Genomic DNA, 15,794 nt, shown 5'->3' on the forward strand with positions numbered 1-15,794 from the left:
CACAAACACACCTCTTTTTTAATATCCCAAAAGCTATTTCCCGAGGGCTGGGATCAAAGGCATGCACCATCAGGTCCAGCCAAGAGCTATTTCTAAGACTGACAGTAGGGTGACAGTTTTCTCTGGAAGTATAGTCACTCTAGACAGGTTGAAGAAAATGACCAGGGAAGGGAAATATTTTTCTGAGGGATTGCTCAGTGGACACAATTCAGTGGCAAGGACAAAGTGGCAAGGTTTCTGAGAGCCATTTGCAGGCGTCCCTCAGAGCCTGGGTGAGCACCTTCTGCTGTTGTAGGTACTTCTCCCCCAGAGCCATGTTTACCGAACACTGTCAAAGCCACGCTGTTCCCCCCAAATCAACTGTGCTTTGCAGGTGGCCCATGGGGAGACCTCTGCTCTTGAGGATATGAAAGTCAGTGAGCGGGAAGGGTGGGCTGCACACATTGGCAGCAAGGCTCAGCTGAGAGTTAGGAAGAAGGAGCAAAGGTTCTTATCAAGGCATAGCTCAACCATTCTTCATAAGAGCCTGGGGGGCCGGGCTGCCGCTCAGAAGCACACAGGGGCACTTGGTGAGGGTTACCACACCCCTTTTCCTAAAGGCCAGCCCCGTGTCACCTAAGTTCCACTCTATGACCAGCAAGCACACAACACACACACAAGACACTACTTCGTCAAAACATGTATTGAGGGCAATGAGTACTCTTAAGAGGTGAATTGTTTCTGGGGAAGAAGACCTTTTGTGACGGGATTCTGGGCCAAGATTTTTTGTTCACACAAGTGGGACACGTCTGCCAAGACAGCGAAGGGGCCTGCAGCCCGAGGACCTTGCCCAGCTCGACTTCTCAAAAGGAGATTCTGGTGCAGTTCTGGCTCTCTGTGGGGCGTAGGTGGGCGGGGCTGCAAAGCCTCACACTTCTGGGGCTGTCTGCCCTTGTCTTCCACCCATCTCTTTTGACCAACCAAAGCAGTGGCCTGATTGTAGGACCTGGGACTTGGCTCTTTGCAGCAGGTTCCTTGGCGGTAGAACTGATGTCCCTGGACGGTCTCTGCTGGGACCCAGGACTCTTTCCTTGTCTTAATTGCCACAGGCTTGGTAGGAGGAGATAGGGGCACGTTGGGGTGCATGCTATCTGCTGCACCATGGTTTTGCCCCAGGTGCTCCTTGGGAACTTTCCCAAGGTCTCTCAGGGCTTTCTGAGCTGCAGTGTTCTGAGCTACAGCGTTCCCAGGAGGGGTAGCTCTCCACTTCAGCTTTGGGTCCTGCCCTGGTGACGATGGGGGAGTACTCTTTCTTAGGAACCCTTCCTGTCCTTTGCAGGTTTTATCAGGAGAAAGCCACTGGAAAAAGTGTTTGACCTGCTTTCCAAACTGGTGTTCAGGAGGAGTCAGAGTCTTCAGTGGCAGGGGTGGGGTGGCCTTTTTCCCATGAATCCCCAGGGTTGGGCTGTCTTGCACATGGTAGCTTTTCCCACTGGGTTGTGAAGTCCCAGGCCCTGCAACTGCTGCACCAAGCTCCTCTGGTTTCCTTGGGAAAGATGGAGGGGTGTCCTTCTTCTGGCCCTTGTCTGAGACACATGGGGGCATCCAGTGCCCCTTCGGCTGTTGCACACTAGCCTCTGCTGTGGACGAGCGAAGCTTCTGCCCCTGAGAACCATTCCTGGCTCCACTGGAAGGGCTCTGCTCAAGATTGAGTGAAGGTTTGTGAGGGACAGGGAGCGTGTCCTTTTGGGGCCTTACAGCTTGGATGGGCTGACTGCTTTCCCATTTAAATTTCGCTTCCCTGTACACCTGTTTGTTAAAGTCACATGTCTGACTCTCCTGGGGACCTGATGTTCTCTTCACAGCCCCTCCAGCTACCAGGGGACTCTGTGCTTTTGTATACCCATCTGCCCCTTGGGCCTTCTTGCACTGGCTGGGAGGTTGTGGTTGAAGACCATTGAGCTGCCCTCCCTTGACTATGACACTGACCTTGCTTTTGCCATTTGTTCCCTGAGGCCCCTGGACTGTTTGGTCAGAACTCAGGCTCTTGCCCAATGGCACAGGGCCAGCCTCAGCTGACATCCTGGGAACATCTGGGCTGTGCCTATTGGCCGCTGACTCTTCCAGGCTGGTGTTGTCTAAGACAATGGATGTCTGTGGCAGAGTAGACTTTGCCATTTTTTGCATGTTATCAGAAGGTGACTGTCTATGGGCCTTGTGATCTTCTGTGCTCACACCTGAGCTAAAAGGGAGAGGAGGATGCCCTGGTCTGGACATGGTGCCAGAGCCCTGACCCGCAGTGAGATGCCTGGTCAGCTGTTCTCTCAGGATAGCTTCAATGTTTTCCCGACATTGGCTCACCCGTGAGATGCCTAGAGGAGTGCCGAAGTGGCGTTGTGGGGTTTTCTCACAGCCAGATTGTAGGCCATCCTCTAGTTTGCCCTTGGTGTTACTCCCCAGAGATTTTTGAACCATCTCTGGACTCTCGCCTCGTGCCTTTTGCATTTTTCCCTCTGCAGAGAGAGCCTCTGAGCACCTCTCTTGGGAGCTTGCAGGCTGTTTGAACGCAGTGTTGGGGGGGTCTTTGCTGTCTTGGGGCTTAAAGGAAGACAAGGGTGGGAGCCTAGAGCTTCTCATAGATGACTCTGGAAGGTCAGGACTCACCCATGGCTGAGACTTTGGGATTCTCTGGGGCAGGCCCTGGTGCTGTAGAATGAGCCTCTTTTGAAGGTGATGCTCCAGTCTCTCCTGGAATTCATCAGTCAAGGGTAAGGTCTCAGGAGGGACATACCTGAGAGTGTGGGTCTCAGAGGGCTGCCTGGCCAATGAGGCCTTGGAAGGAAGGAGAGAAATTTCTTCCTGAGAAGGTCGGACCACAGAGGGCAAAGCCCGCACCCTTTCCTTTCCTTTTGTCATGATGCTGTATTCTAGGTGGCGGATTTCAGAAGGCACCAGAGATTTTGCCCCATCTTTGGACCTGTGAAAATACATCCTACAGATGCTTAGCTGAGGTTGAGGGGAAGGAGGCAGCGCTGGGATTGGAGGAGGAAGCTGGGCCTGGGACCTGGCAAGCAGTAGACTTTGGCATGGAGACTGGGCCAAGGCCTGTGCTTGCCTTTCAGGTAAGCACAGAGATGTGGAGGGAGTCAGGACTGGGGGCTCTAAGTTTCTGTTGAACCAGATGCACGTTGAGGAGCCGTGAGCCGACACAGTGGTGATAGCACCTATGGACTCGCTGTGGAGATATGGGAGGCCCCAGAAGAGCTGCACAGGCCTGTGCTCTAACTGGCCAACAGAAGTTTGGAGGTCAGCATGCCTCTGGGGAGGATTCCATTTGCTCAGCGTGCCTTTGCTGCCCCCCAGAGGAAGGGAGGAGCCTCCTGAGTTTTCCTTCCAAATTGCAATTATGTTTTGGCCAGATTCTGCTTCTCCTTCCTCATCCCTTGGTGTTAAGACATCAGCCTGACATTTGTCTTGTGTGTCCAGCACCACCAGGTCTTCAGGACTGGAAAGAGAGGGGTTTCCAGGCACTTTAAAACGGACTGTGGCTTGTCCCTCACAGAAAGCTTCAGCAGAATGGCTGTTATCTATCACTTGGTTAACCAAGCATTTGGACTGGGATGGGGAGAAGTTGTGGGTGCTGGTCTGCTGCTGGGGGACCCCTGACTTGGCAGCACCAGCATCCTTACATATTGTGGCATTCACGGAGGGCTCAGTAGGGCTGCCTGCCATGACTGGAGTAGTCTCTGGCTGTAGAGGCCTTTCTGCATGCCGAATGGCAGGCTGTGCCACGGGAGGACACATGGGAAGTGGATGAGGTGGGATGTGGTTCGGTGGCAAGTTAGATCTTGTAGGAAGTATAGGCTTTGGTGGCAGAGAGTCGCCCTGTGGTGTCTCCAAGCATATGTCTTCCAAGGGGATGGTCTTGTTAGTTGAGCAGATGGAGGGAGGAGGAGAAGGGGCAGATGAAAGAGATGAAATGTGACATCCTGGAGGGTTTGGTGAGACAGAAGGGGACAGAGTGTATGAGGTCACAGTCACAGAATCTGTGGAAGGCACACTGGATACTGAGGCAGCATCATCTTCTAGGTTGGCCCTTGAGAGCAGTCGGCTGACCTTAGCTGTTGCTCCATTGCATACGTCACAACCGGGATCTGGACAAAGGAATTTCCGGAAGTGGGAGGGATCATACAGTTGTCCAGAGGGGCTGAGGAACACAGAAAATGTAGTCAGGACCTGTGCTCTAGTTAGCTTTCACTGCTAACTTGACACAACCTGGCTTCACCTGAGAGAGCAGCCTCAGTGGTAGGGTTGCCTAAAGACGGCAGGCCTGTGGTCATGTCTGCAGAAGGCTCATTCACATCAGAATGCCCAGCCCCCTGTGGGCAGCACTGCCCCTGGGCAGACGGTGCTGGTGTGGATAAGAAAGTGAGCTGAATATAACTCTGCCCACACACTAGCTAGCGAGCTGCAGTCTTCATACTTGGCTTCTTGGCTGTGAAGTGAGCTCCTTGGTTGGAAGCAATGATTTGTAGAAAAGCAGTCAGGCCTGCCTTCCAGTTCCTGCCTTGACTTTCCTCAACATCTGCCTGTGTCTGGATTTGTAGGCTGAAGTAAACCTTTGCTCCTTGAAGTTACTTTTGGTTGTGGTGTTTTCTCACAGTGAGGGAAACAAACTAGGAGGAACACCATGCCTCACCTGTGTCTTTTGCTCTGTCCTTGGCTGCCAGGGAGGTGGCAGCCTGTCCCTTCACCCCGGTTTACACACTTACTCTTTTGGCTGTCCTTCCCATGACAAGATCAGGCCAGGCTAGGTCCCTGGAATTCATTGACCTTGGGGTGGGGGTGAGGCTTGGGTGGAGGTGGGGGGACAGGCCCTGGAAGAAAGGGAAGAGATTCACCTTTGCACCACAGCCAGCAGGCTCCTTCGCTGTTTTTCTGTGAGAGCTTCTAAACTCTGGAAGGCAGGGTTGTGGGTGGTATGGAAAGAAAGAGAGAGGATATGAATATCACACAGTTCCTCTAAGGTGAACATCTAGGCTATGGCAGTCTGAAACCATCATAGAAACAGGAGGCAGGGCGAGGTTGTCGGCAACAATGCCAGCAATGCAGGCTTGCCCGTGTTTGTCCATGGACACCAACTCACTCGACACAACACAAAAGCTCCTGAGTTTGGCTTCCTCAGAGATGTCTGAGCAGCCAGGTATGGAGCATGTACATGACACCGGGAGTCAGAAGCTGTGGCTCCAAAACAGTTGGTATTCCTCCCTAGATATCTCCTGTGCTCACTGTATGGGCAACATCCACTGCCCTGGGCAGGCAGCACCCTTCACCCAGTGCAGACAACACCTGCCACCCAGTACAGGCAGCACTAACAGCCCAGGGCAAGCAGCACCCTCCACCCAGGCAGGCAGCACCCCTGCTCAAGCAGCCCAGGGCAGGCAGCACTGCTTCCTGCCCCTGGGTGAGGTGGAGCAGGGCAAGCATTCAGGCTCCTCCTTGCAGGGAGGCCTCTATTGTCAGGAAGGAAGCTTCTGGTGCTGAGGTAGCCTCAGGTCATGGACCTGGATTCTGACAGAAAGGACGGGAAGAGAAAGACTTGGGTGATAAGATCCTAGAGGCGGGAGCCTACCTTTAGATGACACTTTTCTCTTTTTCTTAGCTTTGTCCTCTTGCTGTGAATAAAAGAAACATTGGTTTTCTCTTGTTTTTCCCTAGGATTCCCCAAGGCTTCCATTGACCAGAATACTGTGATTTCTACTCAAGCAGCATTAATTATTACCTTTATTTTTTACATTCAAAGGTGGTACAATAGTTTCAGCGTTACTGCCTTTGAGAAACTAAAAGAAGATTTTGGGTTTTTTGTTTGTTTGTTTGTTTTTGTTTGTTTGTTTGTTTTTTGAGACAGGGTTTCTCTATGTAGCCTTGGCTGCCTGGACTCGCTTTGTAGACCAGGCTGGCCTCCAACTCAAAGAGATACACCTGCCTCTGTCTCCCAGGTGCTGGGATTAAAGGCGTGAGCCACCAGGCCCTGCTCCAAAAGAAACTTTTGATCGGCCAGATTCACAGCTGGGAATATCATTAAGATGTCCTGTGCTGAAGGGCCAGAGCCACAGTGGCATTCTCCTTGAGACACTCTGTCCTGGGGACAAAGCCCAGGCTCCAGGTTCTGCTCAGAGGCCCCAGTGATCAGTACTGCTCTCCTGCAGCTCAAGTTGGGGGAAAGCAGTGAAGGAAGGCAGGAGGCAGGACTGGGGCCTGGGACCAAGTGTCAGCAGACGCTGCTCTCCTTCAGAAACCCTGGCACCTAGCACTAAGCCAATAAGACCAGGAAGGGGCACTTAGCACTGGATGTGGACATACAGGGATGTAGGCTATGGACCCAGATGAAAGCTTTAACTCCTTCCATCCTAGGCTCTGTGCTCTAAGACAGCAGTGTTCTCTGTCTCCAGTGTCCCAGCACAGGTACTGCTCTCAGATCATCCAATTCACTCAACAACATGAAAGTAGAGAAGTGAACACAGTCTTCTTGGAGCTCACCACACTGCCTTACCTTTCGGGTGTCTTGATTGGTCTGTGCGAGTAAGAAGGGTTCAACTTTATGGTAAATTAAGAAGAAAAACAGCGCCCCTGCTACACTTAGAAAGATGTAATTGGAGTTAATGTCTCCAAAGGTTGAGGCGAAGCTCAACCATTTTTGTGTAGCGCTATTTAGAAAGGAGAGAGCGTTCTCCATTGTGTGACTCGCAAGGCTCCCTGAGGCAACTGAGATATGAGGCTGTGAGGGCCTCATTGTAAGTGCCAGGCCTGCATCACTGAGCAGGGAACAGTCATAGAGGGCTTGTGAGGGCGGGGCGAGGGTGAGCCCTCAGGAACACACCCTGCCCCCCAGCCCCAGAGGAGCCCTCTACTCAAGCCTACTGCCCCATTTGCACCCTGCTTCCCTTCCTTTGTGTTCTACAGGGAACTTTTCTGTTTGTTCCCCTTGTGGCCAAGGCTTCATCTCAGTCTCTTTTATTGTTTGTAGGTCCTGAATCGGACCCATGTAGTTCTCCTGCCCAACGAGCCTGGCATGGCATCTTCCTAGAAATGTTTGCTGTCATTTAATGGGTCTCATAAGGACCAATGTCTTTACACATATCTAAAGAACCATTTTCCTTCTCACCAAATTAGCAAGACAAAATTTTTCATGTATATACTTGGTGAATGCCCAGTCACCAACTTTTGTGCTTGAGTCATCTTGCAGTTGAAAAGTCTGAAAAACAAGGCCAAGCTTGGGGCCATTTGACCCCTGGCCTAGTTCCACCTTAGTTACAAGAACCAGCAAAACAAAACACCACCTGCAGCTTTAGGAAAACACACCGTGGGGAAAGCCCCCACACGGCCTGCTCTCTGCCCCCAGTTAACCCGGCCTGAGCCAATCATCCTGCTCACATACCTCAGATACAGCAGCCCAACCAATCAGTTTAAAGGTCAGGTCCCACCCTGGCTTGCGGTTTTAGTCTTTATAAGCAGTCTGTAATAGCTACTCAGGTCCTTTGCCTCCCGAGTGCTGAGAGACCCTGACACATCAACAATTGGGACTTCTGGTGTGTCAGTAATAAATTTTACCTATACTTCTCAGCTGGTGTGACTTGAGTGGTTTCTTGTGTCGACCCCCTTACCGAATTGGACTCCCAGGGTCCAACATTTTGGGCCAGGGTCCAACATTTGGGGGCTCGTCCGGGATTTGGGGGTCGTTCCGGGACCACTGACTCACCTTGCTGAAGGCCCTTTTTGGCCCGGGCCACTGGCAAACGATGGAGACATGAGTTACTTTCATTTTGTATTTGTCTGTGTTTCTGTCTCTCGGTAGTGCGCAATCTGTATTGGGACGAGAAGGGGGACAGACGTGTCTGGCACCTTCTCCCCTTCACCCTGGGGGACGCTCCAGGTGGTCTGGTTTTACCCTGGAGGACGCTCCCGTGGTGGTCTGGCTGTACTTTTGGTTTGGCACCGATCCTTCGTCGTGCGGCTTCTGTCTTCCTGTCTGCTAATTCTGTTTGTGTGTGTTATTGACCTTTTTGTGTTGACTGAGATGACCAACACTGACATGGTACTGACTGTGACCACCCCCTTGACTCTAACCCTTGACCATTTCAAGGATGTGTGAGGCTGAGCACAGAAACCTCTCTGTGGGCGTCCGCAAAGGACATTGGCAGACTTTCTGCTCCTCGGAGTGGCCCACCTTCATGTGGGATGGCCACCCGAGGGGACCTTTAACCCTCTCATCATCTCCAAAGTTTTTAGCCCAGGCCCAGCAGGCCATCCGGACCAGGTACCCTACGTTCTGACATGAGAGATCCTGGTCGCCGATCCTCCTCCTTGGGTCCGCCCTTCCCTGCCACCTAAGCCGCCGATGAGACCTGAATCTACGCTTCTCCCGGTGACCTCATCAACCGCCCAGGACCAGACTCCAACTACTGGGGACCCTGATTCCTGACAAAATTGGAAGCCTGTCCTGCCCCCGGATTCTGCCCAGAACCTTCTCCTCCTGGATCCTCCTCCTCCTTACCTTCTCCTCCCTAATGAGATCGATGCGGGATTCCCCCTCACACGCCCAGACTGGGATTATGAAACCCCGGCAGGTAAGGAGAGTCTCCTTGTCTATCGCCAGGTTCTGTTGGCAGGTCTCAAAGGGGCTGGATGGCACCCCACCAATTTGGCCAAGGTAAAAACTATTACCCAGGGAAAGGACGAGAGCCCCGCTGCCTTTATGGAAAGGCTTCTGGAGGGATTCCTGTATGTATACTCTGTTTGACCCCGAGGCACCTGAACATAGGGCAACGGTGGCCATGTCCTTCGTAGATCAGTCAGCACCAGACATTAAAAGAAAATTACAGAGAGTAGATAGCATTCAGACATACTCCTTACAGGATTTAGTCAGGGAAGCAGAAAAGGTTTACAACAAAAGAGAGACTCAACAGAAAAAGGAGGCTAGGCTAGCCAGAGAACAGGAGGAACGAGAGGACCGTAGAGACCAGAAAAGGGATAGAAACTTAAGCAAAATCTTGGCCGCAGTGGTAATAGATAACTCTAGACCAAGAGGACAGGACAGAGAGGAGGGAGAACGGAGGCGGCCCAGAGTAGACAAGGACCAATGTGCCTACTGCAAGGAACATGGACGCTGGCTAAAAGACTGCCCCAAGCGCCCTAAGGACTGGAAAAAGCCAGTCCCGGTCCTAACCTTAGATGAGGAAAGTGACTGAGTTAGCCCCAGCTAACTCTTACTGTCGGGGGGCAACGTACCACCTTTTTGGTAGACACAGGTGCCCAGTACTCAGTCCTGACGCAGCTGGCTGGACCAATGTCATCAAAAACTTTCCTGGGTCCAAGGAGCAACCAGGGGCAAATTACATCGATGGACTAATAAACGGACTGTAAACCTCGGTACAGGTACCGTGACCCACTCCTTCCTAGTAGTTCCTGAATGCCCCTACCCCCTGCTAGGAAGAGATTTATTAACCAAGTTGGGGGTCCAGATACACTTCTCAGAAGAAGGGCCACAAGTACATAATGCCATGGGAACACCCATGCAGATTCTCACTGTTAAACTGCAAGATGAGTACAGGTTATTTGAGCCCACCTCTCAAGAGCCCCTCTCAATAGACAGCCCTTGGCTCCAGAAATTCCCTCAGGCGTGGGCTTAGACTGGAGGGCTCAGACTAGCCCATACACAGCCACCTATTATTGTGACTCTTAAACCCTTGGCTGTACCGGTCTCAATTAGACAGTACCCCGGCTGGGCATTAAAAAACACATCCACCGATTCTTACAGCTGGGAGTCTTAAAGCCTTGTCAGTCCCCCTGGAATACTTCACTCTTGCCTGTTAAAAAACTGGGGACGCAGGGCTATAGGCCTATACAGGACCTCAGAGAGGTCAATAAAAGAGTGATGGACATTCACCCTACAGTGCCTGACCCATACAATCTACTAAGCACTCTGAGGCCGGATTTCACTTGGTATACTGTTTTAGACCTAAAAGATGCTTTCTTTAGCCTACAGTTGGCACCCCAAAGCCAATCATACTTTGCCTTCGAATGGAAGGACCCTGAGATAGGACTCTCAGGACAGGTAACCTGGACATGCCTCCCTCAAGGTTTCAAGAATTCTCCAACTTTGTTTGATGAGGCCCTACACCAGGACTTAACCAACTTCTGCACTCAGAACCCTGAGGTAATACCCCTGCAGTATGCGGATGACCTCCTCCTGGCCGCTCCCACCAGAGAAGCCTGCACCATTGCCACCCGACACTTACTCTAAGAACTGGGTAACAAGGGACTAACGGGCCTCAGCCAGGAAGGCCCAGATCTGCTCACAAGAGGTAACATATCTGGGCTATGTCCTGCGTAAAGGAAAAAGATGGCTTACCAAGAGCCAAATTGACATGGTGGCCAAGATTCCCCCATCTCAGAACCCCAGACAATTAAGAGAGTTCCTGGGGACAGCAGGCTTCTGCCGATTGTGGATACTGGGTTTTTGCAGAACTGGCCGCCCCCTTATATCCCCCAACAAGGGGTACTGACTCTTAACAATGGGGAGCCCCCCAACAACAGGCCTTTGAAGCCATAAAAAAGGCCCTCCTGTCTTCCCCGGCCCTGGGATTACCCAACACCATGAAGCCATTCACCCTCTATGTGGATGAAAGGCAGGGGATTGATAAGGGGGTGTTGGCTCAAACTTTGGGGCTGTGGAAACGGCCAGTGGCCTACCTGTCTAAAGAACTAGACACCATAGCCGCCAGATGGCCTCCCTGCCTGCGCATCATGGCCACCACTGCATTACTGGTCAAGGATGCCAATAAGTTGACCTTAGGGCAGCCCCTGACCATAGTCACACCTCATGCATTAGAGGCAGTAGTACACCAACCCCCCGATAAATGAGTCACTAACGCCCGTCTCACTCACTACCAAGCTCTGCTCTTAGACTCCGACCACATTACCTTTGGACCCACAGCTACTCTCAACCCTGCCACACTGCTGCCAGCCCCAGATCACGAACAGAAGACCCCACATAGCTGCCACCAGGTGCTGGCCGAGACATACGGAACTCGAGAAGACCTCCAAGACCATGAGCTTCCAGAGGCCGACCACACTTGGTATACGGATGACAGTAGCTACTTAGACTCAGGTACCAGGTGGGCCAGGGCAGCAGTGGTAGATGGGCAAAAGGTCATATGGGCCCAGGCCCTTCCCTCGGGAACCTCTGCCAAGAAGGCTGAGCTCATAGCCCTAACCAAGGCCTTAGAACTCTCACAAGGCAAAAAGGCCAACATCTACACTGACAGCCGGTACGCTTTTGCCACCGCCCATGTGCACGGGAGCGTCTATGAACCGAGGGGCTTATTGACATCAGAGGGCAAAGAGATCAAAAATAATCCTGAGATTAAGGCCTTGCTAAAAGCCCTCTTCCTACCTGCCCGGGTGGCCATCATTCACTGTCCTGGTCATCAAAAAGGACAGGACCCCATCGCCCTGGGTAACCTACAGGCAGACCAAGTGGCGAAACAAGCCGCCCACATGGAAGCCCTGACTCTGGCCCTAGAGGCCGATGAAGCCAATCAGACAATCAGCCCATTAGAACCATACACCTATACCTCAGAAGACCAAGCCAAAGCTCAAGCCTTAGGGGCCTCATTAGATCCAAAACTCCAGCGGTGGATCAAAGACGACAAGAACGTACTACCCGCCAAAGAGGCAACTGCCATGATCCAGCAGATGCACGCCTGGACCCACCTAGGATAAAAACAAACAAACAAACAAACAAAAACTCCGACAGATTTTGGACAAAACGGAGTTTCATTGTTCCTGGAGCCAATGCCTTGATTGACAAACCGTAGCTAATTGCCAAGCCTGCCAACAAGTCAACGCTGACAAGAACCAAGTTCCGGAGGGAACCAGGGTCCGCGGGGACAGACCAGGAACCTACTGGGAGGTAGACTTCACTGAGGTAAAACCCCCAGCTGCGGGGTATTGATACTTATTGGTTTTCATAGACACTTTTTCAGGATGGGAAAAGGCTTTCCCCACCCACCGCGAAACTGCACAGTGACCAAGGCCATCCTGGAAGACCTCTTTCCTCAGTTGGGACTCCCTAAGGTAATTGGATCAGACAATGGGCCGGCCTTCGTCTCCCAGGTAAGTCAGGGATTGGCCAAGATTCTGGGGACCGATTAAAAATTACATTGTGCTTATAGACCCCAACGTTCAGGACAGGTAAAAAAAAATAATAATAATAATAAAATAAATAAATAAAACCCTAAAAGAGACCTTGACTAAATTGACCATAGAGACTGGCTTAAAAGATTGGAGATGCCCCTTACCTCTGGCCCTATTTAGGGCCAGAAATACCCCTTTTCGTTTTAACCTGACTCCATATGAGATTTATGCTCAATTCTTATCAGTCCTCTGCTTCCAAAACCAATTTGCAGGCTCGTCTAAAAGGGCTACAAGCAGTACAGGCTTGAGTTGGGGCCCCCTTGCTGAGATCTACAAGCCTGGCCACAACCAGAAGGGACACCCTTTCCACGTCGGGGACTCAGTCTACATCCAACGACACTGGTCCCAGGGACTTGAGCCCTGGTGGAAGGGACCCTACATTGCCCTCCTGCCCATTCCCACCACTCTCAAAGTGGATGGAATAGCTGCCTGGATCCATGCCGCCCACGTGAAAACTGCTCCCACCACACAGGACCCAGCCACTGAGACTTCACGATGACAGCTACACCGTTCCCAGGATCCACTCAAGATAAGACTGACCAAACTTGGTTCTCCCTGATCCTCCTTATTTTCTGGGGGTGGCTCCTACCCAATTGCCTTGCTTCCAACCCCCACATGCCCCAGGTTCTGACCTGGGAAATAATCTCTCAAACTGGGGACATAGTCTGGACGACTTCCCAGGAAGCGCCTCCCTGAACTTGGTGGCCCACTCTCACCCCCGACCTTTGTCAGTTGGCTGCCGGCAACTGGGACATTTCTGAATATCATGCTAACGAGGGTGGGAATGTGAACTGCAGCCCTTGTACAGGGGACCCAACATTTCAGACAACTCAGAAAAGTGATGGACGAAGATTTACGAGCCACAGAGCAATCTATCTCTAAGTTAGAAGAGTCCCTGACCTCCCTATCAGAAGTAGTGTTACAAAACTGAAGGGGGCTTGACCTAGTCTTCCTGAAAGAGGGGGGCTTATGTGCCGCTCTCAAAGAACAATGCTGTTTTTATGTAAATCACTCAGGAGTAGTCAAAGATTCTATGTCCAAACTGCGGGAAGGCCTAGATAAAAGACAAGAAGAGCGGGAAGCAGGTCAAGGGTGATTTAAAGGCTGGTACAAGTTTCCTTAGTTTACTACCCTGGTCTCCACACTGTTAGGGCCCCTCTTGATCCTCATACTAGTCCTCACCCTTGGCCCCTACATTTTCCTCACTTTCATCAAAGATAGACTAAACATAACTCAAGCCATGATATTAACCCAACAGTATCAGGCCCTTAAAACACAGGAGCCTCAGGATTGAGCCTCCATGCAATAAGAGGGGGGAATGAAAAGCCTGAAAAACAAGGCCAAGCTCGGGGCCATTTGACCCTTGGCCTAGTTCCACCTCAGTTACAAGAACCAGCAAAACAAAACACCACCTGCAGCTTTAGGAAAACACCCCATGCGGAAAGCCCCCACACGGCCTGCTCTCTGCCCCCAGTTAACCCGGCCTGAGCCAATCATCCTGCTCACATACCTCAGATACAGCAGCCCAACCAATCAGTTTAAAGGTCAGGTCCTCCCCCTGGCTTGCAGTTTTAGCCTATAAGCAGTCTGTAACAGCTACTCTTTTGCCTCCTGAGTGCTGAGAGACCCTGACACATCAACAATTGGGACTTCTGGTGTGTCAGTAATAAATTTTACCTATACCTCTCAGCTAGTGTGACTTGAGTGGTTTCTCGCGGCGACCTCCTTACCGAATTGGACTCCCAGGGTCCAACATTTTGGGCCAGGGTTCAACACAGTGTCCTCAATCAGAGGGGCAGACTGAAGTCACAAAGCTGTCATAAGGGCAGGTTGTATACAATTAAAATCTCAAGTGTCCTTTTGTGTATGGTTCTACCATTTGTTTTTGGTGGTGATGCAGTTGGAAAGCCAAGTCAGGAAGGAGTAGGGTTACTCACAGAATGAGGTGTACTTGGTGATATAGGGTAACAGTGGCAGGAGACAGGCCAGCCAGCTGCAGATTTTAGGGAACCCAGCAGGCTGTGTGAGTTGTGCATAGTTGGGAATCAAGGGTCCTACTTAGACCAGGATGAGGCCTGGATCCTGGAAGGCAAGCTGAGTAAGAACTGGAGCACTCGTAGGAGCTGGGGAAAAGTATAGGCTGGGCACTCAAATAGGTATCTGTGGGATGGCCACACTGGGTAGAGTTGAGCAAAGTGGGAATGGAGCTGTCTGGGTCAGAGGGAAGTTGAGGGCCAGCCTGTGTCAGGATTCTGGAAGGGCAGGTGACTGTCGGGTTGCTGGGTGGGCTGGCAGGTCAGCGGGAAGTATATGAGTGAGATGAGATGCAGGGCTCACTGTCGTGGCGGGTCCCTGTGAACTAGCTGGGTAGGGGGTGCTGGATTGGATAGAATGAGCTGGAACACTAGGCTAATGCGCAGAATGACAGGTTGGTAATGGGATATGCTGGAGGAATAGGGCCAGCTGGGGAGAATGGCAGGCTGGTGACCAGGTGGCCAAAAGGTTCCCTTAGGTATAGGCCTAGGGACAGGCAGCATGGCATGCTAGGGGCCATAGACTAGGGAGGATTGGGCCTGTGAACATACAGGGGCTGTTTGTGGCCTGCCACACTGACCTGCATAGTTTGGGAACTGGTGTGCCTAGAAGGTTAGACAGGGGCTTTGCAGGATGAGTAGGGCACAGGATATGGGTGAGGTGAGGTTTGGCATGTCCTTGATGTGCACAGGGGTGTAGGGAACGTAGCACATTGGGCAGGCTGGGGTGAGTGGGTCCTAGGCAGGCTGTGGTGACTATGTGTCAACACTATAGTGTATCAGGGAACAGGGGAGGCTTATGGAGACAGGCAGGGCAGCTGTGATGAGGACAGAAATGGCTGTTACAAGTCAACAGAGCAGAAGACTAAAAGGTAGGTTACAAGGACAGGTGTTGAGGCTAGAGGGGCTTAACAGGGTGAGCTTGGGCACAGTGGGGGAGGGGTGTAACACAGTGAGCTTGAACATGGTGGGGGAGGGGCATAACAGTGAACTTGGGCACAGTGGGGGAGGGGCTTAACAGAGTGAGCTTGGGCACAGTGGGGGAGGGGCATAACAGGGTGAGCCTGGGCACAGTGGGGGAGGGGCATAACACAGTGAGCTTTGGCCACAGTGGGGGAGGGGCATAACAGGGTGAGCTTGGGCAAAGTGGGGGAGGGGCATAACAGGGTGAGCCTGGGCACAGTGGGGGAGGGGCATAAACACAGTGATCTTGAGCACAGTGGAGGAGGGGCATAACACAGTGAGCTTGGGCACAGTGGGGGCCAGCTGCTTACTCAGCAGGGTTGTTTGCAGAATGGGTTTGGGAAAGGGGCAGCTGTGGGCTGGCCTTGGTTTTGCATTAGGGTGAGCTGAGACTCACTACAGAGTAGGGATTGGGTGCTCTGTGGAATAGGCATTCTGGTGGGACTATTGTGACACTTGGAAAGGGAAGGTTAGTGGATGACGTGATAGCATAATCCAGGGATTTGGACAAGAGCCCCATGGTGACTAAGCTTTGGTGGGTGTAGGAACCAGGCTAGTTGG

General features: G+C 51.9%; 1 protein-coding gene across 1 annotated transcript; it reads right to left on the reverse strand.

Annotated features, from left to right (window-relative positions):
- Positions 1–702: 702 nt before the first annotated feature.
- On the reverse strand, positions 703–8,287 carry LOC127187062 (spermatogenesis-associated protein 31D3-like). The gene is given in 7 exon segments (XM_051143312.1): positions 703–4,186; positions 4,881–4,919; positions 4,921–4,936; positions 5,612–5,654; positions 6,533–6,686; positions 7,644–7,842; positions 8,107–8,287. Coding segments are annotated over 7 exon segments (4,116 nt in total).
- Between the last annotated feature and the right edge of the window lie 7,507 nt (positions 8,288–15,794).

This window comes from Acomys russatus, chromosome 3 (genome assembly GCF_903995435.1).
Source record: "Acomys russatus chromosome 3, mAcoRus1.1, whole genome shotgun sequence".
NCBI lineage: Eukaryota > Metazoa > Chordata > Mammalia > Rodentia > Muridae > Acomys > Acomys russatus.